Source organism: Glycine soja, chromosome 10 (genome assembly GCF_004193775.1).
Source record: "Glycine soja cultivar W05 chromosome 10, ASM419377v2, whole genome shotgun sequence".
Lineage (NCBI taxonomy): Eukaryota > Viridiplantae > Streptophyta > Magnoliopsida > Fabales > Fabaceae > Glycine > Glycine soja.
Genome location: NC_041011.1, coordinates 40399215 through 40425765, shown reverse-complemented (window position 1 = coordinate 40425765; position 26551 = coordinate 40399215). Strand labels below are relative to the sequence as shown.

The 26551-nt window shown below is 32.7% G+C and overlaps 1 protein-coding gene across 1 annotated transcript; it reads left to right on the top strand.

Moving 5' to 3' along the window:
* The first annotated feature begins 13249 nt into the window (after positions 1-13249).
* On the top strand, positions 13250-17612 carry LOC114370036. The gene is made up of 3 exons (XM_028327329.1): positions 13250-13357; positions 14829-15380; positions 15686-17612. Exons 2-3 carry the CDS (start codon positions 14829-14831, stop codon positions 17291-17293), a joined length of 2160 nt encoding a protein of 719 aa, XP_028183130.1. The 5' UTR covers positions 13250-13357; the 3' UTR covers positions 17294-17612.
* The last annotated feature ends 8939 nt before the right edge of the window (positions 17613-26551 follow it).

Here is a 26551-nt window from a genome sequence, read left to right as displayed (position 1 = left end):
CTCATCTCTCTCGTGGCCAGCGAGTTCACCCACTGAAGCCCCACTTTACGCTCAGGTTTCTCATTTTACTCTTCTTCCTTTGCGTCTTTACCTTGTCTTTCTCTTATCACAACACCCTTCATAGTTTCACCACTCATTTTCTTGTATAAACATACGTATTTGCATGCATGCTTTTGACGTTTCCAGCACTTTCACTGAGGCTGTTAACAAATGTTAATTTCATCCATCTTTGTTATCAATCATCTTGTCCAATATGTACGTCTATGTGCTGTTGTGTGTGTAATAATGATATCATAATTCTTTGGATACCAAGAAAGTGTCTTTTAAATATTTTTTATGATAAACAATGTATCCATTAATTCATAGCAATATATGTTTTTTTATGAATGGGAAAATAATTAGCAATATATGGTTGCGATCTCATGAGGGGTTGCTGAATGTTGTATAATAATGATAATCTGATATCATAATTCTTAGGATACCAATAAAGAATCTTTAAACATTTTTGGTGATAAACATGCGTCCATTAATTCTTAGCAATATCTCAAGTGGGGTTGTGCTCAATCTCTGCGTCATTGTACTTGTTATTTTCTGGTTTCCATGATTTCATATATTCTGCCTTAGTCACATACGTCTGGCTGGCTCTGTTTCTTTCTTGTATATTTAATTATTTAATCTACTAGCACACTCGGTGGCTTTGATTATAATAATGGTACATGTAAGAGGATATGGTGTATGTTATCTTATAGTTGGTTGGTAATCAAAATTCTTGGCGTTGACATCATTTTTCACAAAGGCTACTTTTTTCCCCTGCTAATAATGGATACACATGGTGGTTGTTATATGGTGTAATCATATTCTGAAGCTGTGCCAACCTATGAAGAATGTTTTATTCGAAAAGGAATAGGGTAGGAAAACTGGCTTTGCTTTTCCGGCAAAGAGAATTGATAGGGTTTTATGTGAGTACTTTAGGCAGCCATTGTTCAGGAATCAGGATTCTGTTGCTTTACCCTTGGTATAGAAATAATGGTTTTAATTTGAGCTAGATTCTAATTACCTTGGTGCAGAAAAAAAAAATTATATTTTGGAATTACTGATCAATGAAGAATTCCTTCCCCCTTAAGTTGCTCCTTTATTACTTGTATTCTAATTCTGTACAATACATTGACCTCTAAAAGCATCAGTGGCCAACCAGCCAACTACAGATTGGGGTTTCGGGAGATTTTATATATATAACCATATATGAATGCTTATGATTATATAGTTATATGATTGAAATTCACTTCTTTAACACTCATCTCTCACTTGATACGCTTAATTACTATTTAAATTCCAAATTTCACACTTGACTTGACTAGTTGAACTGATTCAGCAAAGTGCCAACAGCTTGATCTTTTGTGCTGCCTTTCAAATCTGCCACTGTGTTGTTAGAGATTTATGATTTCTTAATACTCAAACAAGCAATCCATAATAATATTTGAGTTTTAGAGAATTTAATAATAGTGACATTTTTTTAGGAGAATAATTGTGACAATTTAAAGCTAAAGACAAGTTGATATCTAATATTTTGTTAGATAGACAAATATGCATGCATATATGTGGTTGAAAATTTAAAAAGGAAAACAGAAGTTAGCAAAGTAGCCTCATACTAGTGGTTATCAATTCTGACTGCCTTCAACCTATGTTGTTTGGCAGATGGAATCAATTGGCAAGGATTATGACAATACTATGGAGCATGCATCTAATAGGAAGCTAATTCCTCCAAGTTCTCCTGAAATAAGCAACATGATTGGAACCCCAAAGTCAAATCCTCGAATTGGTCATGAATACCAGGAGGAAGTTCATTCCATGATACAAGAAACAGAACGGCTTCAACTTCTAATGAATCCAGCTGATTCAGAACTTGTACATAATAAAGTGGAGGATAATGTAGCAGCAGCTAATTTGAATAACTCATGGAGTGATGCTGATGCAAAAAGTTTTCTCCTTGGTTTGTTTATATTTGGGAAGGATTTTGTTCAGATAAAAAGATTTTTAGAGAACAAAGAGATGGGAGAAATACTGTCGTTTTACTATGGGAAGTTTTATAAGTCTGATGAATATCGTAGATGGTCAGACTGCATGAGAATTAAAGGGAGAAAATGTATAACAGGAGGACACCAACTTTTTTCTGGTCAGAAGCAACGTGAACTATTGTCTCGCTTGACTCCACATGTCTCAGAAGAATATATAGATGCTTTGCAAATGGTATTCAACCTAGCTTTCTCTTAGTGTATCCCTTGTGCTAGGTGTTGTTCATGAACTACATACATTATGCATGTTTCAGCTACCTGATTATTTGCTTAGCATGTATGAGCAAAGTAGCTAAAGTGATTATTAATTAATGCCAAATATCTGACTTACCAGTTATTTTTGTGCTAATGATGGACAAATGATATTATTTAGACCTTTATTGTCAATGGACTCTAATTCCCTTGAGTCCTCACTTTGCTCATGTCTATAATCACTTAATCAGGTTTCCAAGTCATATTCAGAGGGGAGAATTTCTCTTGAAGAATATGTCTCTTGTTTGAAGTCTACTGTTGGACTTGGTGTTCTTGTGGAAGCTGTAGGTATTGGTAAGGGGAAGGAAGACCTTAAGCTTGAAGTTGAAGAAACTAAAGTTTGTGGCTGCAATGAAAAAGTCGTAGAAAAGGGATCCAACAATGATGGTGAAGAACCTGGTTATAAGCAACATTACCATTGTTACCTAAAACCGAAGAGGGCCATTGGGGCCAAAGACCCATTGGAAGCACTTTCAGAGAAGGAGGCATTGCTATTCCAGGCCAATGAAGAAAAGGAAAATGCAAAGAAGAGGCCACCCTCATGAATGAGAAAATTGCTTGGCTTCAGAGAGAAAAGAACTTCAACTCCAAACTCCATCAGCTGAAAAACATGCTGGAAGAAGTGGTACAGGGACTGAGTACCATGTTAAGTGAATTAGGTGCAATCGCCCCCTAATTCATACTAGGTTTAATTCCATATTTTGTCCCTTGCTTTTGTAACCATTTTGCCAATTTTATTACAACGTTTTTTTTCTTCTCCCTCACACATTCGGGAAGTTTATCCCTCCATTAGTTCGATTTATGTTGTGGTTAGGTCATTAATCACGTGATATTGACATGGATTGTTGACATAGTATTGGTGTGCTCACATGCAATTTTAAATTCTAACCCTTGCTTGCTCTGCTGTGCTATCTTCCTATTCTAGTAGCAGCAAAGTCGTTGCATCATTTGACATATTTAATTTATAGATAAAAATAATATTTTACATATTTAAATATTTTATATCATATAAGACTAAAATCTCGAGATCCAAATTGATATCTCTCAACAAATATTTTTTTATATACACAGATTAAAAATCGAACATATGAACACATGTCTAAGAGATAAGATTATCTACCAATCATATCACACTTTATTGGTAAAAAAAAACATGTTTAATTATAAATCGAACACATGATCACACGTCTAAGGGATAAGATTAGCTATCAACTATGTCACACTTTATTGGTACAAAAAAATATGTTTAATTATAAATCATGTCGTGGTTTACTCCATGATTTATTTAAATCATCATTAATTTTTATAATTTATTTAATTATATAAAATATACAATTTGTTTATATAATTATAAATATCACTAATGTTGTGATTCACATCATATATTATTTGATTACTTAATATTAGTGTATAGTATCTATTAATTTTTATTGATGACTAAGTTTTATCATCTTTAGTAAAGTATTTTTTTTCTCACATTTTTTATTAAAAGAACTCAAACTTAGTTAAGACTTTGGTTAAAAAATCTGAACTTAATTTCATTAACCCTAATGGCATGTTAGTAAAATATAAAGATTTAACAATAAATAAAAATTAAATTGCACTCACAATTATTCATAGTTTGAGAGATCAAATTTGCAATTACCAAATGCAATAGTATAGTGTTAGAAAATAACTTTTTTATATTAAAATAACTTTTATTTATAAGTTAGATAAGTTAAATAACTTAATAGCTTTGATGGTCGTGAAATAGGAAAAAGGTAAGGGTTTTAGTCTTTTCTCTAACATTGTTTTTATCATTTATTATTTTCATGTATTTTATCTTTATTTTTAAAATTTTGTATATTTTATCTTTATTTTTAAAATTTTGTCTATTTTATCTTTAATTGTACATTAATTTATGTCAATGTCATGTTAGTATATTTTCATGTCAGCAATCTACTAATGACACTAAACATTCAATATAAAATTCATGAGATTTTTTATAAAATAACAAAATATGCAAGAAAAAATAGTAACAAAAACGTGTAAAATATAAAAAAAGTAAAAAATAAAATGTACAATTAAATCTTAATACTATATATTTCTTGTTATTGTTTTCTTTTTTCATTTTAAGATGTGCTTGACTTAGGAAGAGCAAGAGAAATAGAAAAAAAATAATATAAATTTCATGTGGACCACACATCACTTACACTCTACTTTAATTTAAATATTTATCTTTTATTTTTATCCCCTACCATCTATATTTCCACCATCTCAACTAAACATAACATAAATTTTAATTTTTTCCCCATTTACTAATACATAGCCAGCCCCTTTAGACTTTAACGTTACAAAAAATTACCAATGTCAATAAAATTTTTTATACTAGTAATGAAATTTGAACATTCATTTTTATGAAACATTTAATTGTACCTATCATTCTTTTTATATATACATTATGTTTAGTAGAAACTTAAAATGCATACAATAATAGTTTTTTATCTATTAAAAATATTTTAAGGTATTTTAAAACTTACAAGTTGTCTTTTAAAAGAGTTTAACTCTCTTGATTAAACAAGATATATAAGTGTTATTTTTCTGTTTAGTCAATTCCTACGAATAAAAAATGAGTTTAATTCAATTGATTAAATAAAATGTATATAAATTTTGTAAATTTTCTTCATACCTATTTTGAATTGTTACCGATAAAAAAGAAGAAAAAAACTTACAAGCTATCTAAGTATTATTATCAAATATTGAACTCTTTTTCTTTCCTTCAGTTTTTGTCTTCTTTCCACGCTTACATCCGTTTTCTATCTTCAAACAAAGACAAGAGAAGGCCAGGACCTTTAGCAACGTGCAGTACGTGTTTTATTTTAGAATTTTTTTTCCCTTAGTGTTTGTAGTAAGTGATCTTTTTCTTCTTTCAATTATTCTAACATATTGTTTTTTCTTATATTAAGATCCAGTTTTTTTTTATTTCACTTTATAATTTTATTTTATTTTATTTTATTTAGGAAATATTGAGATTTTATTTTATTTCCTATACATTATAAATAGATGTTAGGCAACACCGTAATAGTTTTAAATTTGGATTGCTTTTAAGCTTTAATTGCTTTTCATAAATATACAATATAGAATTTGGATTGTTATATAGAAAAAAAATAGATTTTTTTCTTCTAAATTACAATTTTAATCCTCCTTTAATTTTTATCTGCAATTTTAACCAGCTATATTATAATTTTGATGGTAGTGAAATAGGAAAAAGTCAATGATAAAATAGTCCTTTACTAGAACACGTGGGAAAAAAAATCTCAATTCATCGATTAGAATGATTATAAAAAAAATTTATAGGCAAATGTTAATTTATTAGAATATAAATTTTATTAACCGAGTTAATCGAACGTACAATCTTTCCATGGTTATAAAGCCTTTTAAAGGTTATTTGGAAACACTACTACAAAATTTAAATTTAACATCGTTACAATGATAAATAACGTGACTTTCTTAACATCAGTTTTTCAAATAATCGATGTTAACATGATTTTGATAACGTCCGTTTTTTCAAAAATTTGAAGTTGGAAAATGATAAGTTAACATTGGTTTTGTTAAAAAATCGATGTTAAGGTTAACATCACTTCCTTAACATCGATTTTTTTAAAAAACCAATCTTAATGACTCGATTTTTAAAAATATTATTGGCTTCACACCCTAATTCACTCATGTCTTTGCCACAACTCTAGTGTCGCCCGCGCCATCGTCTTCATCGCAACTTTGTGCCTCCGCGTATGTCTTCCTTTAGCGACTCTTCGTTCTCACTGCCAGTTTCGTTGCCATTGTCGTTGTTGGTGTCGAGGTAAGCTTCATGTCTTCATGGTTCCTCTTTGTACTCACTTTTTCTTGTTGGGCTGTTTTTCTATTTTCGTTCCAAATGGATGGTTAGCTATTCAGTCTCATTCAATAAGCACGCCCAAGTTTGCAGTTCTCTTCGAAGCATGTTTCTGATCCCATTGTGATTTCTTCTTATGAAAACTAGTTTCTATAGTGTATTTTTTTTAAGCATGTCGAGGTCATGGATTTGACATTTTTTAATTAAGAGACGAACAAAAATAAACATATGGCTTCATTCAGCAATGTATAAATGACCAAAAGCACATGGAAATCAACATGAATGCCAAAATAAGGAGTGCTACACAAAAAAGTGTGCTACTAGTATTTTCTCAAGCCTAAATTCACAACCAATAACTTGATACGACTTCAACTCCACAAGGAGATACCTAGTGGAACCTAGTTTTCTAAGCTAGTTGCATTAATCAGTCCATACCAACTCTATTCTACTATGTCGTTGCTGCTTCTTTTTAATTTTTGTTTTTATTTCTGCTATCTTAAGTAACAAATTAGTACTAAGTCTCAATTGTCTGTGCCTCCTATTCTTCCATGGTTGGTGATTGGCCCTTCATTAGCGATGAAAGTGAAGTTACCGCCTCTCCAACAGTCAAGAAAAGGTAATCTTCTCGAACAAAATCATAAGTTTCATCTACTTTTTGCAGCTTTTCTATGACATCAGCTAGAGGATTCATCAACACAAGTTGTCATAACTCACAACTCATTCAAGTTAGTCACAGTTGAGATTTAATTCTTATCTGTCAAGGTGTGTAAATAAATCAAGTTTGTCTGTGTTATTTAATTATTATTCATGTATAACAATTCAATACGTAATGTTCTTTACTCAAATACATGTAGTACAGAGGATTGGTTTGCATTGCTGGTGCATCTGGTGGTTAGTGCTCTAGTGCTCTTTAATTTATAGCTTGGTTTTGCATTGTTGGTCAAACTTGTGCAGAACTACCTTATCAATTATCTATTGTAGTTATTGGGAGGAATTAAAGCCTAGTATTTTTGGTGATATAAGTTGGTATAGAATAGTAATATTGCTATATAGTTTAAACTACAATATTGGGGGATATATAGTGTTATGCTCTTGTGTGGGGATGTCGGGTTAAATTTGGTTATTTAGTATTTATTGTTGCTGTTATAAATACTTCATAACCTTAGAAATTATCCTTTTATACCTACATGCTATATATCTCTGGTATCTTATTAATGATATACTTTCTTTGCCTTTTTTTAAAAAAAGGCAATTGTAATAAATTATGTCTAAATGTTAAGTTTAAAGTGTATATAGCATTTTTTTAAAGGAAGCGTATAGAATGTTAACACTATCGTAATAAAATGATTTTGATTGCAGATATGTTAAGGATAGTGAAAAATTGAAAAGAAAATTAAAATATATAATATTATTAATATACTTCTACGGTAATTCTTATAAAAATCTTTACTTATTAATATTTAATCCTTATAAAGTGATAGTTAGTATGACAAATTTTGTGGTATAATTCTAAATCTTTCTAGTACTAGCATAATTATGATTGATACATCATGATTATTGATGTGTATTACTAAATGCTATAGAAGACTATGTTTAAAGGGTGCATAAATTGTAGTTGTTGGCTGCACTTATTTGTATCCAAACTCTATCTAGTATTTATGCTATTAACTGTTGACTTGTTTTTACAGAGTTATCCTGGAGCAGAAAATTCAACTGCATTGGCTACTCTTCAAGGATTTCACTCAGTAAGTGATATATAAGTTAATATATGTTGTTGTCATTGTTGGTTTGTGATAGAAACCTAGTATCCAATCACAAAGAATAGGGAAAAATTCCCTGAATAAATACAACTAAAATTATGTTGTAGATATCTCAGTTGGCCATGCTTATGCTGACAAGTCAGCCAATGTCATGCTAATAGCTATTAGAGTTGTTTTATTAACAATAATGTGGAAACAACTCAATTAGGTGTTGTTGGCACGAATTAGAGGCTCAAAGATTGCCACTTGAATTCAATTCAACGAATCAACTATAAACGTTTGTCTCTTTTTTTCTTCTGTACATTGACACGAATTATATTTATGGTCTTTTTATATTTGTTATTCATTGTCAGTCCTAGTAACTACTATAATTCAGAAGGTAATCACATACACATCCTTTCTTAGCCATTGGCCATTAACATTTTTAAATATTGTAGACTTAGCTTTCACATTGTGAGCTAGTACCATGCAGCAATTGTGTTGTCTACTCTATGCCATTACTTTGGAGAAAGACTCCAGGCTCACCAACTTATCTAACCTCGTTTTTCATGTTGGAGGGCACCAACTTGATTGGGACATTGGCTGTAGAGTTGTTTCTCTCAACTTTAATAAGTGGAAAGTTAACTCCAACAATTACAGTTCTTCAACTATTTTTAAGTTCGACTAAGCTAGTGTTGAGATTTGTTGTTGTCCGCACCTTCAACAAGGTAAGCCAAGCTTTAATTACTCAAATTTCACTAAACTAATTTTTATGCTGTCGTAGAATGTGAAATAAAGAATATTGAACATTCACGTGGCCTTCTTTATTGTACAAAAATCAAATCCTTTACAAACGTAGGAAATTTGTCCTAAAGTCTAGCATACATATTGTAGCAGCTACTAGCTATTTATAGTAGGTTAATGTGTTATAGATAATAAACATGTGAAAAATAATGGCTACAACCAGGCGTAATAGTGGTTCCAGACAGTGTTAGTTTAGAAAATTTAGGCTTGTCACAATATATCTATGCATGGTTAAGAGAGGAAGTGCTAGTGGTGTTATTATATATAGTACTACCACTTCATGCATGTGTGAATGAATAGAGAGAGAGAGAGAGTCCAACATGTTGCATGGCAGAACATGTACCTTATACTCCGGACCTCTAAAGCATAGGATTAGTTTTGCTAGTTGGTCAGTGTAGTGACCTACACCACCTGTAGGGGTGGGAATAGGCCAGGCCAGACCAGGCTTTAAGAGGCCTGAGCCTAGCCTACGATAAATTTTTTAGGCTTGAGTCTGGCCTATAGCCTATCAAAGGCTTTTATTTTGGCTCGGCCTAGCCTTTTTAAAAGTCTAGCCTGGCCTGATAGCCTTTTTAAAAGTCTTTTTATATTTGTTTGCTTTGAGGTAGGAACGTAATAGGAAAGTTAATGGAAAAGAAAACATTAACCAGAATAGGAAAGCAAATAAAAATAATGAGTAATATAAAGGGGCACATGACTCACACCCCTAATTTGAAATTAAAGTCTTACTTAATTATAAGAATGAAAGTTATGGAGTAATAATGTGTAATGAAAGTCTGTTGGTTTAAAAAAAAATTAATTGTACCCAAAAAATAATATAAGTATAAATTGGTACCAAAAAATAATATAAATATATATATATATATATATATATAGGTCGACCTATCAGGCTTATAAGGCTTTTTAACAAGCCTAAGCCTGGTCTATTTAATTTAATTGGCTTTTAAAAAAGTCTGAGCCTAACCTTTTAGTTAAATAGGTCAGTTCAGGCCAGACTTTATGTAGGCCAGGTCGTAGGCCCCTGTAGGCCAGCCTGGCCTATTCCCACCCCTAACCACCTGAAGCAGCAATTACTAAAATGTTCTTGAGCTGGCCAGTCCCATCAATGGCATAATTGGGGCTCACAAAGCTAAATTTTATAATGTATTTAGTGTAATAGACAAAAAGGAAGCACTGAGTGTGGGTATTACGTCATACACTGAATGTCAACTATAATCTTAGGAAGTTTCAAGAATAATTGAGAAACAATAATTGTTTAATTCAAACAAATTTCATTTTGTTATGATTGATATTATATTATTAACTTATGTTTAATTATATCATGCAGTATTTCAATGATGCTAGACCATTGGAATCAAAGAGATTGAAGGCGTTTCGCATCTAGTGGGCAAAGTATTATTTGAAAGTTAAAAATGAAACCTAGGATGTTTAGGCAATTTTGTAATTATAGTTTAGTTACTTTACATTTTTTACAATTCATGTGTCTCCTTAACATTAAATATTCTTTTAATTCAGTAATTAATAAATTTTTGATGGAATTTCTGATAAAAACTGTTTCAAAACAGAATGAAAATTATATGTTGTGTGGTCCGCTTTTAAAATTTACAGGTTAATTTTGGAGTTATTAAAAAAAAAACATACATCATATTAAAAAACAATCCTAAAAAACAATATTGGTTTTTAAAAAAATGATGTTGTATGTTATTTTAAGATCAGTTTTTTAAAAAATCGATGTTAAGTTTCATTAACAACATCGATTTTGATAAAAACTCATGTTGATGGTAATAAAACAACATCGGTTCTTACCAAAAACTGATGTATGTTATAAGTAAATAACATCGGTTTTGATTACCAGCAACATCAGTTTTTATCAAAATCGATGTTAATATAGACATACAACATCAGTTTTTACTAGAAATCGATGTTGTCTTCATATATTAACATCAGTTTTGGTTAAAATCGATGTTGATATGAAGATATATAACTTTTTTTTAAAATTCTTATTATATAACATCGGTTATTTAAATAATCGATGTTGTAATTTTATATTAACATTGGTTTTGGAAAATCGATGTTAACGATAATACTTTTAATGTCGATACTTTCAACATTGGTTAATAATCGATGTTGAAAGTCCTTAATAACCGATGTTGAAACTCTATTTTTTAATAGTGAAAACAAATATAAGAAAAGTGGAAAATAGTTGATTGCAACTTAAGACTACAATTGATAGTATTTTTTTAGATAATTTTTCAAAAATATGCTAGAAAGTGATTAAAGTTAAGACTTAAAAAAACAGGGACAATTTTATTGGGTTATTAAAGCTTTTAGCATCTTATAATAACAAAGTTGTTATAGTTGTGTTAGAAAATTCTCCACAAAATTATTGAAGAAGAGATATTGTAAACCATTGATGATTATGTACGAAGTGTTATTAGGAAAAAAATGATAGTGTTAAATTTTGTATATTTGTTGATGAAGCTTGAGATGAGTCAAAGAGAAAGAAAATGACTATTATTTTATAATTTGTTAACAAATATGACTTTTCATTTAAGAGCACTATGACGGTGCTAGTAATTTGCAGTAAATGGAATGAACTACAATATTTAAATATTCTTATGCTTATTATGTCGATTCCACGACTCAAATTACAATTGGCTTTGATTACATTATGTATAGAAGTTAAGAATGTTCATCAATTTTTTACAAGTTTGACATTATAATTAAGAGCTAATAGATGATGGCTGAGAACCACTACTTAATAATGTCACCACTTTTTCTACTAACAATAATATTAATATTCCTTATTAGTTAATATTTAAGAGCTCGAAGTAAACCTCTTCCAAAGAAGCATTTGGAGACTAACATAATTCTAAAGGACACACTTGGCCAAGTACAAGTAGTAAGAAAATGAAATGCATGTAGACATATGCCTCTAAGCAAATTATAACTAACACAACTTTGAAGAAAGTCAAAGAAATTAAATATTATAAATATTAGGTAAAATTACATTTTTGGTCATTTAGTTCTCTTTAATTTCGATTTTAGTCCCCCTTTAAATTTATTCATCAATTTAGTCCTTCAATTATGTCCAACCTAGTAAATGTGGTCCCCAAGTCGAGATTTAAATTGACTGTTGCAAAGGAATATTGACTGTCATGTGTCACGTTCTGATTGGATGTTGACTGTCACATATTACGTTCTGATTAGATGTTGACTACCACGTGTCACATTCTGATTGGATGTTGACTGTCACGTGTCATGGTCTGATTGAATATTAACTGTCACTGTTACGTTTTGATTGGATGTTGACAACAACACTACATTTTTATCGTCCAATCAGAATGTGACACATGACAGTCAACGTTCATTTGTAACAGTCAACATCAAAATCTGGATTTGTGGACCACATTTATGGGATTAGACATAATTGGAGGACTAAATTCGTGAATGAATCTAAAGGAGGACTAAAATCAAAATTGAAAACAATTAGGGAGACCAAAAATACAATTTTACCTAAATATTATCATTGTGTGGATTTTTTTCTTCTCCTTTTCTTTTAAATTTCTACACCAAGTCATCTCACATAGTCACTTCATCTATGTTGATCCAAACCTCAACATTGTTCAACCATGAGTCCATGACCTAGACAACGTCACTCTACCATCCCTTCTTCTTTATACTTGCATTGCCATCGACTTATTTGTTAATTATTAATAAGGAGCTAAGGAATAAGAAACTTGCATTAAAATGTGAAAAATATGTAAGCTTATCCTTCTAAAATGTTGCCTCGGCTACAATCAACTTTTTTTGCAAATTAGGACACTTTTTCATAGCTAATTTTTTGTTTGTCCAACTTATATCATTTGAGGTTATGTTAATTTAGGACAAAAAAAATTCAAGTTATATTTTTAAAGAGTAGCACAATTTTAGTCTATGAAAATATATAACATTATCATATTAGTCCCTAAAGCTTAGAGAATTCTAAATAAGTTTCTGAAAGAGCAATTTATCAATTACATTAGTTTAAAATTTAAAAATTATGTGATTTAAAATGATAATATTAACATATGTTTATGGAGCAAAATTCTAATAAGTGATTAAGACTAGACTTAGTCGAAATAACTCCAAATTTTAAAATGATATTAATTTTAGGAAATAAATAAAAGTGCGTTAACTTTCAAGAAATGGTGGTTTAGTCATTTTTAAAATGAAAATTAAACTAAAAGTCAATTACTTAAAAAAAAAATTCAGTTGGTTAAACAAGTGTATGAATATTGTGAAGCCTTCTTGTATCAAACAAGATTAATCTTCATTTTAGTGAGTTGGAACAAACTCATCTTCTCAGGATATAAAAACCTAAAATTCTAATTTTTCAAGAACAATATAACCAAAGCCCAAATTACATTGTTGTGATGACTTTCTAATCTGGTCAACTCAGCGCCAATTTCATGAACTCGGCCGAGTCACTCGTTCAATGTAACTCGTGGCGTTTTAAAACTCAAGTGTATATCAGCATGCTTTATTTTCTTCGTTCCCTCTTCTGAGTCTCTCATTCTCATATATTCTCTCATGGCCTGCAAATGAATTCACCCTTTGAGGCCCCTCTTCACAATTAGGTTCTCATTTTATCTCTTCTTCCTTTAAGTCTTTACCTTGTGTTTCTCTTAGCACTACTCCTTTCAATGCTTCATTATGTTGTGTTTCACCAAACTTATATTTTGTAACACGTATATCTCAAAATATCACCACTCATTTTCTTGTATACACATACACTAAGGTTAGCAAATGTTCATCCGTCTTTGTTATCAATCACCAATCATCCTGTCCAATGTGTGTTTATGTGCTGCTCTTTGTTTATTGTATAATGATATTTATAATTCATAGGATACCAAGAAACAATCTTTTTTTAAAAAAAAAAAATTGATGAATAATGTTTCCATTAATTGTTATCAATATATGGTTGTGATCTCATGTGGGGTTGTGCTTAATCTGTGTGTCATCGTGCTTGATTTCATTTACTTTTCCTTATTTATATATGTCTGAGTCTGTTTGTTGTATGTTTAATTATTTAATCTGCAAGCATACTCTTTAGCTTTGATTATGAACCTACATGTAAGAGGCTAGGGGGTTTGTTATCTATATAGTTGGTCGGTAATCAAAATTCTTCGTGTTGATGTCATTTTTTCACAAAGGGTATTTTTTTCCCCCTGCTAAGATCGCATACACATGGTGGTTGGTTATCATATTCTGAAGCTGTGTCAACCTGTGAAGAATGTTGTATTCGAGAAGGAGTAGGGTAGGCAAATTGAATTTTCTTTTCCAGCAAAGAGAATAGATAGGGTTTTATGTGAGTGCTTTTGGTAGTCATTGCTAAGGATTCTGTTGCTTTATCACAGTAAATTAATGGTTTTAATTTTAGCTAGGTTCTAATGTCTGATCAACGAATGTCTTTTGATATACAATTACTGATCAATAAATAATTCCTAATTACTGATCAATGAAGATTTCGTTCCCCAAAAGTTGCTCCTTTGTTACTTGTACTGTAATCATGTACAATACATTGACCTCCAAAAGCATTAGTGGGCAACCAGCCAACTACATGGGGGTTTTGGGGGATAGGATTTGTGTGTGTGTGTGGGTGCGCACATGTGTGTGAGAGTTATCTTGACTGTAGAACTTTATTAGTTCTAATATTAACCATACATTTTAATTATATGGTTGAAATTTACTCCTTTCACACTCTCATCTCTCACCTGATATGCTTACTATCTGTATTCAAATTTTTACACTTGACTAGTTTGAACTGATTCAGCAAAGTGCTAACCCTAATCATTTTTGTGCTGCCTTTCAAATCTGCCCGAGTGTTGTGAGATATTTTTTATTTCTTAATACTCAAACAAGCAGTACATACTACATAGAGTGTACATATAGTGTTTGAGTTTAAAGAATTTAATAATCGTGACAAATTAAAGGTGAAGTGCTCTAAGTCATGTTTGAAGCACATTATCTAATCTACATTTTCTTTATAATATTTCAAGTGTTGATTGAGTTATAGTTACGAGTTTAACAGCCTATGCTGTTTGGCAGATGGAATCAACTGGCAAGGATTATGACAATACTATGGAGCTTGCATCTTATAGGCAGCTAATTCCTCCAAGTTCTCCTGATATAAGCAAGATAGTTGGAACCACAAAGTCAAATCTTCGAATTGGTCATGAATACCAGGTGGAAGTTCCTTCCATCATAAAAGAATCAGAACAGCTTAAACTTCCAATGAATCCTGCTGATTCAGAACTTGTAGATAAGGAAGTGGAGGATAATGTAGCAGCAGCAGCTAATTTGAATAATTCGTGGAGTGATGCTGATGTAAAAAGTTTTCTCCTTGGTTTGTTTATCTTCAGGAAGAATTTTGTGCAGATAAAAAGATTTTTAGAGAACAAAGGGATGGGGGAAATACTGTCGTTTTACTATGGGAAGTTTTATAAGTCTGATGAATATCAGAGATGGTCAGATTGCAAAAAATTAAAAGGGAGAAAATGTATAACAGGACACAAACTTTTTTCTGGTCGGAAGCAACGTGAACTGTTGTCTCACTTGACTCTCCATGTCTCAGAAGAATTTAAAGATGCTTTGCAACAGGTATTCAACCTTGCTTCTGAGAGTCCCCTGTCTTCAGTGTTGTTGTTGATGAACTACAATATGTATGATTCATCTGCCTGATTATTAGCTTAGCTTGTGTCAATGTATACTATGATGTCAATGGACTCTTTTTCCTTTCATCAGCCTGATTATTAGCTTAGCTTGTGTCAATGTACACTATGATGTCAATGGACTCTTTTTCCTTTCATCTGCCTGATTATTAGCTTAGCTTGTGTCAATGTATACTATGATGTTAATGGACTCTTTTTCCTTTCAGTTCTCACTTTGCTCATGTTTATAATCAGGTTTCCAAGTCATATTCGGAGGGGAGAATTTCTCTAGAAGAATATATCTCTTCTTTGAAGTCTACTGTCGGACTTGGTGTTCTTGTGGAAGCTGTGGATATTGGTAAGGGGAAGGCAGACCTTACCCGCCCAGCTGTGGAACATGTGAAGAAAACCCAGGTGCTTTCAATACCAACTAGCAAAGCTTGGTCTTCTCTTGGGCCCAGTGATATAATCAAACATTTGACTGGAGGATATCGACTGAGCAAAGCCAAAAGTAATGATATCTTCTGGGATGCTGTTTGGCCCCGTTTACTGGCAAGAGGTTGGCACTCGGAGAAACTAAAGAATCAAGGCTCTCTAAGCTCCAAAAATCTTGTGGTCTTTCTTTTCCCTGGTGTTAAAAAGTTTTCAAGGAGAAAACTTGTGAAAGGTGATCATTACTTTGATTCTGTCAGTGATGTCTTGAGCAAAGTGATAGCTGAACCAAATCTTCTTAAGCTTGAAGTTGTAGAAACTAAAGTTGGTGGCAGCAATGAGGAAGATGCAGAAACGGGATCCAACAAGGATAGTCAACCTGATAATCATCACCATCGTTACCTCAAACACCGAGCTTCTACTAACAATGCAGACCATATGAAGTGTGCAGTTTTTGATACTGGTTTGGTGCACAGAGGGAAGACATCTGATTTAAGGGAATTGAAATCTTTACCTGCCAATTTGGTAGGTAAAGTTGAGGTAGATGCTGATGATATGGTATATAATAAAGGGAACAAGCATGTTAGTAAAACAAAACAAGGGAAAGGTAAGCTTGATGACATTTCACCAAGTGGGACAGAAACTGCTAAGATATACAGTAAAAAGAATAGTAGTGATGCTGACTGCCAGAAAGGTAAACACAATAGAGATGCTAGTGGCCAAAAACAAGTGAATGTTAACCCTGATGATGCAAACAAGATGGCAGAAAACTGTGAAAATCAGAAGACCTACGTGCCTGATGGAAATCAACCAAAGAGAAACGTAGAGAATCAATTCAGTCAAAGAGCAAGATCAGGTCATTCAGATGTTGCAGTTCCTCCCATCAAACGGCAAAGACTCACTTCTTGGGCTAAGGCTGAGACAAGCCACATTCTTAAGAACTCCTCAGGAGGCTTAGGATCAGAAAAACTGGGACTCTCCCAGTCATCTTGCTTTCCAGATGCCAACAAGAAGGCCGGTAATCCACTTGATCATCAGCAGGATGTGACTTTAATTTCTTATTCAGCTGAAGTAAGCATGGAATTGAAAAAAGAAGAAAGAAATTTCAATAGAGTCTGTCTTGACAATGGTACTTCTTGTGACAAAGTTGAGAAATGTGAATCACAACATTCCATCAACTTCAATGCACCTCAGGTTTCACTGAAGTTTGAAGATGGTGAAATGATGGAAATGGCAGAGGAAGATGAGCAGGGCCCAAAGCCCAATGACACAATTCCAAGGAGGAAGAGCACAAGAAACAGACCATTGACAGTTAGAGCGTTGGAATCTTTTGCAAATGAATTCTTGCATGCACAAAGGAAACAGAAAAGAAAACACACCCTGACACTTAAACACCCATTCAGTGCTTGCAGCCGCAAGGCTCGCACCTAAGGTCTAAAGAATGTTGCATAGTCATAGCTCAGGGTATGGGACTCCAGATTCAATAGAAGAACATCATTTGAATGGAGATTTTAGTGTCAATGAAAACATAGCTAGCCTTTTAGATTATATTAAATCGTAGTGGTCTTTTTATTCTAGGAATTTCAGAAGTTACCTATCATGGTGAGGTTTTGACTTTTGGAAACTTATGCTTCTCCTATCTGCCTTTATTGCATTCTGAAGTTAACAGACATAATGTACATAATTTTTGCCATATGGGAAATTTGATGATTTTAAAGGGTTTTTTGTTTTCTGGTAATTGTAAGTTTCATGAAACATGCTCAGAGGTACATAGCTATCATAATTTAAAATAACAAAATTTGTTCACTTCTATGATAAAGGATTCAAGTATTCAACACATTCTCCCTCGCTGGGTAGCCATTTTGTGTTACTTTTCCTGATCATATACCAAATTAGAGGCCTGTTGAAAATGGCTTTTGAAAACATCTTCTTCAAGCTCAAAAATGCCGAACACTTTTTTTGCTTAACTGACTGAGTGAATTATTATTAATATAGTAAGCTAGATAAAAACATATCTTGCTTTTCAGCTTGTTGTGTATATTTTAAAGTTCAGAAATCCCGCTCTTTCTTTCTCCCTTTGTTTTGTTTATTCGTGTTCATGCAAGCTATAAAAGCCGTGCATGTTTCTTCAAGTTTTATTATATTTCAGCTGTTCAAGCATTATTTTTACTTCTCAACTAGCTACGTCTATGATCTTTAACATATCATCACTTGAACTTTTGAAACACGTAAACACTTAATGAGTGTCACATAATAGAAGGGTGCAAAAACAAAATTTCTAATTTTTTAGGGATGAAAAACTAAGAAACTTTTTATAAGGATTAAAATCAAACTCACTAATTTTACATGGATTAAAAATATATTCAAGTCATCTGATAATTGTATGGGCGAACGTTAAGAATAAAATTGTTTTGTGCTCCCAGCACAATACGCCCTAGCAGAACAACAAAATTTCAATTTTACTCGTCCATAAAATTGATAAGGATGGGTTAATCCGTAAGCCTCATACGGATATAATAAAAATTTATATATGTAAACAAATTAATTATTAGATCAAAGCTAATTGTCACAAAATTTATTATCTAAATTTACATGTGCATTAAATATATATTAGAAATTTTAGTGTTATATATAGCGAGATTAATTATTTTATAACATAATTGACCTATTAGCTTAGTTTGTTAAAACATCGTGCTAATAACGAGGGGTGTACCAACAATTGTGCTGAGTGCATAAAGCAATGCCCAAGCAAAAGTGAAACTTGAGAAAGTATCATATTTGGGATACGGGTGTTGCTAGATGCACCTAGCATTATTGCTGGTGCACCCAACACTTAAGGTAAAATGACGAAAATACCCTTGATCTGTAAGCCATTTAAGTTGATTCGTAAAAGGCTTACGGATCAACTTACCTTTTACGGATCAACTTAATCCGTAAGCCTTTTACGAATCAACTTGATCCATAGAAGTCTTACGGATCAACTTGATCCGTAAGCCTTTTACGGAACAATATGGATCAAGTTGATTCGTAGAAGTCTTACGGATCAAGTTGATCTGTATGCTTGATATCAACATACGGATCAACTTGATCCGTATCAACCTTACAGATCAACTTGATCCATACGATTTACGGACCACCCTCACACACACCCATCACAAATGCGAAAAAAGCATAGGGACAATTTTGGTATTTTAGAAAAATGTTGGGTGCACCAGCAATAATGCTAGGTGCACCTAGCAAAACCCTGAAAGACTTAAACAAGTGAATTTATGGTTATATGTGTTAGGGGCAAGCATGGGTTAAGTCGCATTGAACCCTTGACATTTTTTTATCCGATCAATTTTAATCGGTTTGATCAGTTTGGATTTAATTTTGTTTAGTTTGGGTCTCTAATTCATTCCAAACCAATTCAATCCAATCATAATCAATTTAGATCAAATTGGATTATCGAATTTATCATCAAAAGTGAAAAAATTTTAAAAAATAATAAGAAAGTCATTATGATAGTATGCAATTTTCTACATTTAACAAAAAATCATTTTTTATGCACTAGTTTAATATGAAACTTGTTCCATCTTAAGTTAAAAATTAAACAATGTTTTACATTACAATCATAATAATCATTGAACCATTGCTCTAAAATGAAAACTACAATAGAATTGGGTTGGACTAAAAGAGTCCAAGCTCTAAAGATTAAAAAAAAAACATTGTAAATAATCATGTGGGTCGGATTGGATGGAATTTTTAAAATCAAAATTTGAGATCCCGTTAACTTATCAGATTTGAATTTGTTCAATCTGAACCGAAACAATATGAATTTTTTTGTTTGAATTAATTCAGAATCACAAGATTGTTGGATTGGTTTGTATCCTTGACCACCCTAATTCATACGGGAAAAAATTGCTTTGACTGGGGTTGGGGTTAAGTTTTTTCCAACTTGTAAAAGTGGGATCGAAAATGTAACTCCCCCTACCGGCCCTAGCCTTGAACCTGCCCTGCTGCATACATATTTTTATAATTTTTTATGGATAAATTTTATAATAGAGAGAAGAGATAGAGTATAAATCAATAAGTATGAAAAACATTACGTTGAATTGATTTTGATTTTTTTTATGATTGATGAAAAAAATAAAAACCAAAGAACACAGTAAAAGCAGCAGACTATCTCTGCCTCATAGAAGTTACTCCTAACAAATCAGTTAGAAGGAAACTATGAAGATCAGAAGGACATGATTTTGATTAAGTGTTAATTAGATGATCTGTTAGATTTAAAAATAAAAGATTATAGATTGTTTTCGTAAAAAAAAGAGAAAAAGAAAAAAGAGGATGGATTGCTATCCTTTCATTTCATTAATTATATGATCTATCCTTTTAAGTTTGGTGTACATGTAATGCTTGATGGGAGCTTAATGTTATGTTACTGTTTAGTATATATATGTCCTATCTCCTATGGTGTAGGTGCTAATCAAGTGGAAAGAAGTAGAAAAATATCCATCTGAGTCAATAGCGAATAGGCTGGCTTTTTGTGAATGGAAAGAATTTTTGGCGAACAGGTGGTGGGCACAGAGATTGTAGTATGGCTGTGGGGAATTTTACATCAAGATTAGTAGTTGAATAATTTAGCAGTATGCTTACAGACTCAATAGCATATCTCAGTTTCAATAGCATTTACAGAGAGGTAGTATGATCAAGTTCCACTGGAATATAGCTTCAAATTTTATGGAATTTTTACCACTTCCCCTTTGTTCTGAGTTGAGAAACAACCTAGGAAAACAATCTTCCCAAAATAAACATTTGATTTAGGGATGCTCTTTGTTGGACAATGGCAAACTGAAGCCACAATTGTTTCATTGTGATGTCCCACATCGGAAATATAATATTCCTTTTCTTTATTCCCAAATTTCCTAACTGATTTTAATTAGTTTTGATTGTTATTCTTTTAACAAATATTTCCTTTTTTTTTTAATGCTCTTAATTAGCTATAAACCAAATAGCATAACCTCCACTTTATTAGTTATTCTCTAACGGTCAATTTGTTAAATGTGTAGCTAATAATTATGATTTGTGGACAGGAAAAGAAAAAGACGTTTTTCATTGTTTTGCTATTAAAAAGAGGACTGTCATAGTCTTGCATAGTTTTGCACAGGCAGAAAATAATTTTCAATTCTTTTCTTATTATCTACTTCTAAAATTCTGGGCAATTGTTCTGTGATTTCTATAGCCTAAGGCCACGAGTGCACGTGTTCATAGCTCGTTGTGTTAACCTTGGGGAGCAGTCGGCAAACTAGATTGCATCAAGGTCTAGCCGAATTTTGCTTTCAAGGCAGTGATTTTTCACGGCACAACAAACCTCCAATCTGTGTTATATTTTTCTGTTTTGTACTTCTGACTTCAAGTCTTTTCCAACACTTTGAAAGCAAAATTTATTTTTTCCTTGCATCAAGTACTAAACAGAAATGGCTGGAAGTCTGTCAAAAATCACTCCGGATATGTCAAAAATAGAACCTCTAGATGGCTCAAATTATAGGAGATGGTCTCAAAAACTGTTGATTTTGTTTGAAGCCTTAGAGGTTGATTATGTGCTATTTGAAGATCCTCCCGCTGATGTAAACGCTTCTGAATCATCTACTCCTGAAACTCCTGCTACCCCTGTCGTCACACCGCTTCCTGCAGAAACCAAGAAAGCTGACGAAGAAGCAAAGAAGAAATATGAAAAGGACAACAAAACTGCTAGAGGTCATCTGCTAACTCATATGGCAGATAATCTGTTTGATCTTTTCATTAATCAAAAGTCTGCGAAAACAATATGGGACACTCTGCTGAAACGTTACGGCGATGACGATGCTGGAAGAAAAAAATATGTGGCAGGAAATTGGCTGCGTTTCCAAATGATGGATGACAAACCAATCATGGAGCAGATTCATGAGTATGAGAATCTAGTTGGTGATATACTAAATGAAGGAATGAAGATGTGTGAGATATTACAGGCTAATGTGCTTCTAGAAAAATTTCCACCTTCGTGGAGTGACTACCGCAACCAACTGAAACACAAGAAGATGGACTTGTCACTTCAAGAATTAATAAATCATATGAAGACAGAGGAGGCAAACCGACTTAAAGATAAGCATGTTTTACATTCTGTAAATTCAGTTAATGCTAATGTTGTTGAGTTTGCTGATCAATACAGGTCAAAAGGAAAAGAAAAATGATTTCAGAAAAAAGGACAAAAGAAAACACACACTAATATCAATAAAGGTGATAACAAGATTCAGAAAAGAAAGGGTGAGTGCTATGTTTGTGGCAAAACAGGTCATAAAGCTTATGAGTGCAAACTGAGGAAGGGACAACAATCTAACAACTCGAAACCTGCTGCACCACATGCTCCTCAAGCACATCTAGCAGAAAATGAAGAAGTGATAGCTGCTGTGGTAGTGGAGGCAAACATGGTCGACAACAAGGTGGACTGGATTCTAGATACCGGTGCTTCTAAACACTTATGCGCCAACAAAGAGCTTTTTCACCAGATTGAGGATACTGATGACGGAAAATGTGTTTTCATGGGAAATTCAGCTACAGCTGGAGTGCTTGGTAAAGGAAAGATTCTCCTTAAACTTACTTCTGGAAAAACATTATCTTTGAGTGATGTCTTGTATGTTCCCTCTCTGCGTAGGAACCTAATTTCTGGTAGTTGTCTAAATAGAGCTGGATTAAAATTGGTTTTTGAAGCTGACAAAGTAGTAATAACTAGAAATGATGAACGCTATGTTATTAAGTTCTGGTATGTCTACCCAAATGTGGGGGGAAGTCATTTTGTCGGCCTGTTATATACTAAATAGAGTTCCCCATAAACGACTAGATAAAACTCCCTATGAATTATGGAAAGGATTTGCGCCAAATTTAAATTTTTTAAAAGTATGGGGATGTCTTGCTAAGGTAGCTCTACCAGATTTCAAGAGGACTAATGTAGGTACCAAAACTTTTGATTGTGTGTTTATTGGATATGCTCAAAATAGTGCTGCTTATAGGTTCTTGCGTTTGAAAGATAATTCTATTTGTGAATCTAGAAATGCAGAATTTTTTTGAACAAGAATTTCCTTTAACAAAACATGTTAATGAATTGATTTCTTCTTGTAATACTACTTCAGTGCCTTTACATTTGCATACTTCTTCCTCTGTAACAAATGAACAAGTTAATGAACCTAGAAGAAGTAAAAGGAAGAGAATAAAAAGTAGTTTTGGACCAGATTTTGTTACTGCCTTCGTGGTTGAAAACAATGATGTCGATAAAATAAATGATGTTTTTGTATCTACTTTTCTCATTGAGGAAGATCCTAAAACTTATAATGAGGCTGTAACTTCCATTGATGCCAATTTTTGGAAAGAGACAATTAATAGTGAATTAGATTCTATCATGTATAATCATACTTGGGATTTAGTTGACTTACCTAAGGGAAGTAAACCAATTAGATGCAAATGGATTTTTAGAAAGAAATTAAGAACTGATGGAACCATTGATAAATTTAAGGCTAGATTAGTAGTTGTTGGTTACACACAAAAGAAAGAAATTGACTATTTTGATACATATTCTCCTGTTACTAAAATTTCCACAATTCGTTCTCTTGTTGCTTTAGCTGCTATTCATGGACTTATAGTGTATCAAATGGATGTAAAGACGGCTTTTCTTAATGGTGACTTGAGAGAGGAAATTTATGTGGAACAACCTGAGGGCTATGTGATTCAAGGTCAAGAGAACAAAGTGTGTAAGTTGAGAAAATCATTATATGGCCTTAAACAGGCTCCCAAACAATGGTATGAAAAATTTGACCAAACTTTGGTAAGTGATGGTTATATTGTGAATTCATCTGACACTTGTGTTTACTCTAAATTGTTTGGACAAGAATGTGTGATAATATGTTTATATGTTGATGACATGTTAATTTTCGGTACTAATGTGACTGTAGTGGAAAAGACCAAATTATTCTTATCTTCTCATTTTGATATGAAAGATCTAGGAGAAGCTGATGTGATTCTTGGAGTTAAAATGAGAAAAAGTGATAATGGTTTTTCCTTGTGTCAGTCACATTATATTGAAAAGATACTTAAAAAAACAAATTTAACTGTTATGATAAATTACCTGTGAGAACTCCCTATGATCCTAGCATACATCTTAAGAAAAACAATGGTTCTAGTGTTTCACAAACTGAATATGCTAAAATCATAGGGAGTGTTATGTTTCTCATGAATTGTACTAGACCTGACATAGCATATGCTGTGAGTAGACTAAGCAGATATACTCACAATCCAGGTAATGAACATTGGACTGCACTTCGTTGCTTACTCAGGTATCTTAAAGGTACTATGGATTGGTGTTTGCATTTTTATAAATTTCCTGCTGTGTTAGAAGGATTTTGTGATGCAAATTGGGTTACTGATAATGATGAAGTAAGTTCCACTAGTGGATATGTTTTTACTTTAGGTGGAGGTGCCATATCATGGAAGTCTTCCAAGCAAACTTGTATAGCACGTTCAACTATGGAATCAGAATTTATTGCTCTTGATTTAGCAGGTCAAGAAGCTGAATGGTTGAGAAACTTGTTGGCAGATGTGCCATTGTGGGGGAAACGGTCTATACCAGTTTCTCTTCATTGTGACTCTGAAGCAGCTATTGGAATTGCTAAGAACAGTGTTTATAATGGAAAAAGGAGACACATACGCATTAGACACAGTTCAGTCAGAGAATTGTTAAAAAATGGTGTGATCTCATTACAGTTTGTTAGATCAGAGAACAACTTGGCAGATCCATTCACTAAAGGTCTAACAAAGAAAGTTGTACTTGAATCGTCGAGGGGGATGGGGCTTAAGCCTTTGTGTTGAGGAAAGTATGGTGGATACCATCAATGGTCAAACGAAACCATACGATTACTCTATTGTATTACATTTCTCATCTCCATGACATGTGGTAATACATTGTGGATAGGTTGAACTTTCAGTTCTTAATGAGTGCATAGCCTTAATTATTAGGTGGTCCATATGAATTGGACTTGATGGACTCACCGCTTGTTATTTTGAAAGATGAGAATTTTTTGCTCTTAATGAATCCATAGCCTCTTTGGTGGTGCTTTTGAGACGCACTTGATGGATTCAACTTCGTGAGAGTGAAGGTGGGCCGCCTTCTATGAAAGAATTAGGCTTTCTTTCTAGAGCTCTCATTAGTATCCAAGGTGTGCGCATGGCCATTAAAAGCGCTGGTTTGTAATATCGCGGAAATCACAAATATTAGAGAAATACATGTGTTTTAAGGGTCTCATTTGAAAACTTGGTAGTTCAAGAGTAATTCACTACCTAGACACAATTGTTGCCTTACTTCACTATGTATCAATTCAATCATTATGATATTGATACTTAAATGTTACTCTCTCTTTTGCCCAGAAATTGCTCTTTTTTTTTAACTCCAGCTTTACCATTGGTGGGGGATTGTTGGACAATGGCAAACTGAAGCCACAATTGTTTCATTGTGATGTCCCACATCGGAAATATAATATTCATTTTCTTTATTCCCAAATTTCCTAACTGATTTTAATCAGTTTTGATTGTTATTCTTTTAACAAATATTTCCTTTTTTTTAATGCTCTTAATTAGCTATAAACCAAATAGCATAACCTCCACTTTATTAGCTATTCTCTAATGGTCAATTTGTTAAATGTGTAGCTAATAATTATGATTTGTGGACAGGAAAAGAAAAAGACATTTTTCATTATTTTGCTATTAAAAAGAGGACTGTCATAGTCTTGCATAGTTTTGCACAGGCAGAAAATAATTTTCAATTCTTTTCTTATTATCTACTTCTAAAATTCTGGACAATTGTTCTGTGATTTTCATAGCCTAAGGCCACGAGTGCACGTGTTCATAGGCTCGTTGTGTTAACCTTGGGGAGCAGTCGGCAAACTAGATTGTATCAAGGTCTAGCCGAATTTTGCTTTCAAGGCAGTGATTTTTCACGGCACAACAAACCTCCAATCTGTGTTATATTTTTCTGTTTTGTACTTCTGACTTCAGGTCTTTTCCAACACTCTTAACATGATATATTTTTATGATTAATTTTAATGCTTGCGGATGGCATGCAAACCTGTAGGATGGATATTATAACCAGTATGAAATTCAATGTTTTCAATTGCCAAGCCTCCGCAGAAAATACGAAAGGATCGGAGAGGTGTCTTTTGCCTAACACTGTTGGATTCGCCTGGGAAATTCAAACTGGCACTTACTAATTGATATATAATTTACTTATAATTAATTAATCAGTGTGTGAAAATGTTGAATCTTCGGTTTAAAAGAATTTCCCTGGAACCACGTTGCATTCTGGTTGTGGGATATAATAAAAGAAACACCAACAAGATCTGATAGGGTTGAAAATTGATTAAATAGTCGTATTTCTTCAGCATGCTCACAGAAGTTCAATTTTTAGATCATGTATATGAGAAAAACTTTGTTGGAAGAAATAAAACCCATACTTTAATCTCTACACATCAATGCTGCTTGAGGTTTATATGGCCCAAAGAAACTGGACCTAGGTGCACCATAAGATAAACGTGTTTTGGATATTTTCCTTCATTTTTTTTTCTCTTGGCCTTATTAATCTTGACAATTTGAGCTCACAACAATGACAACATTGACTAACTGAATGGTTCA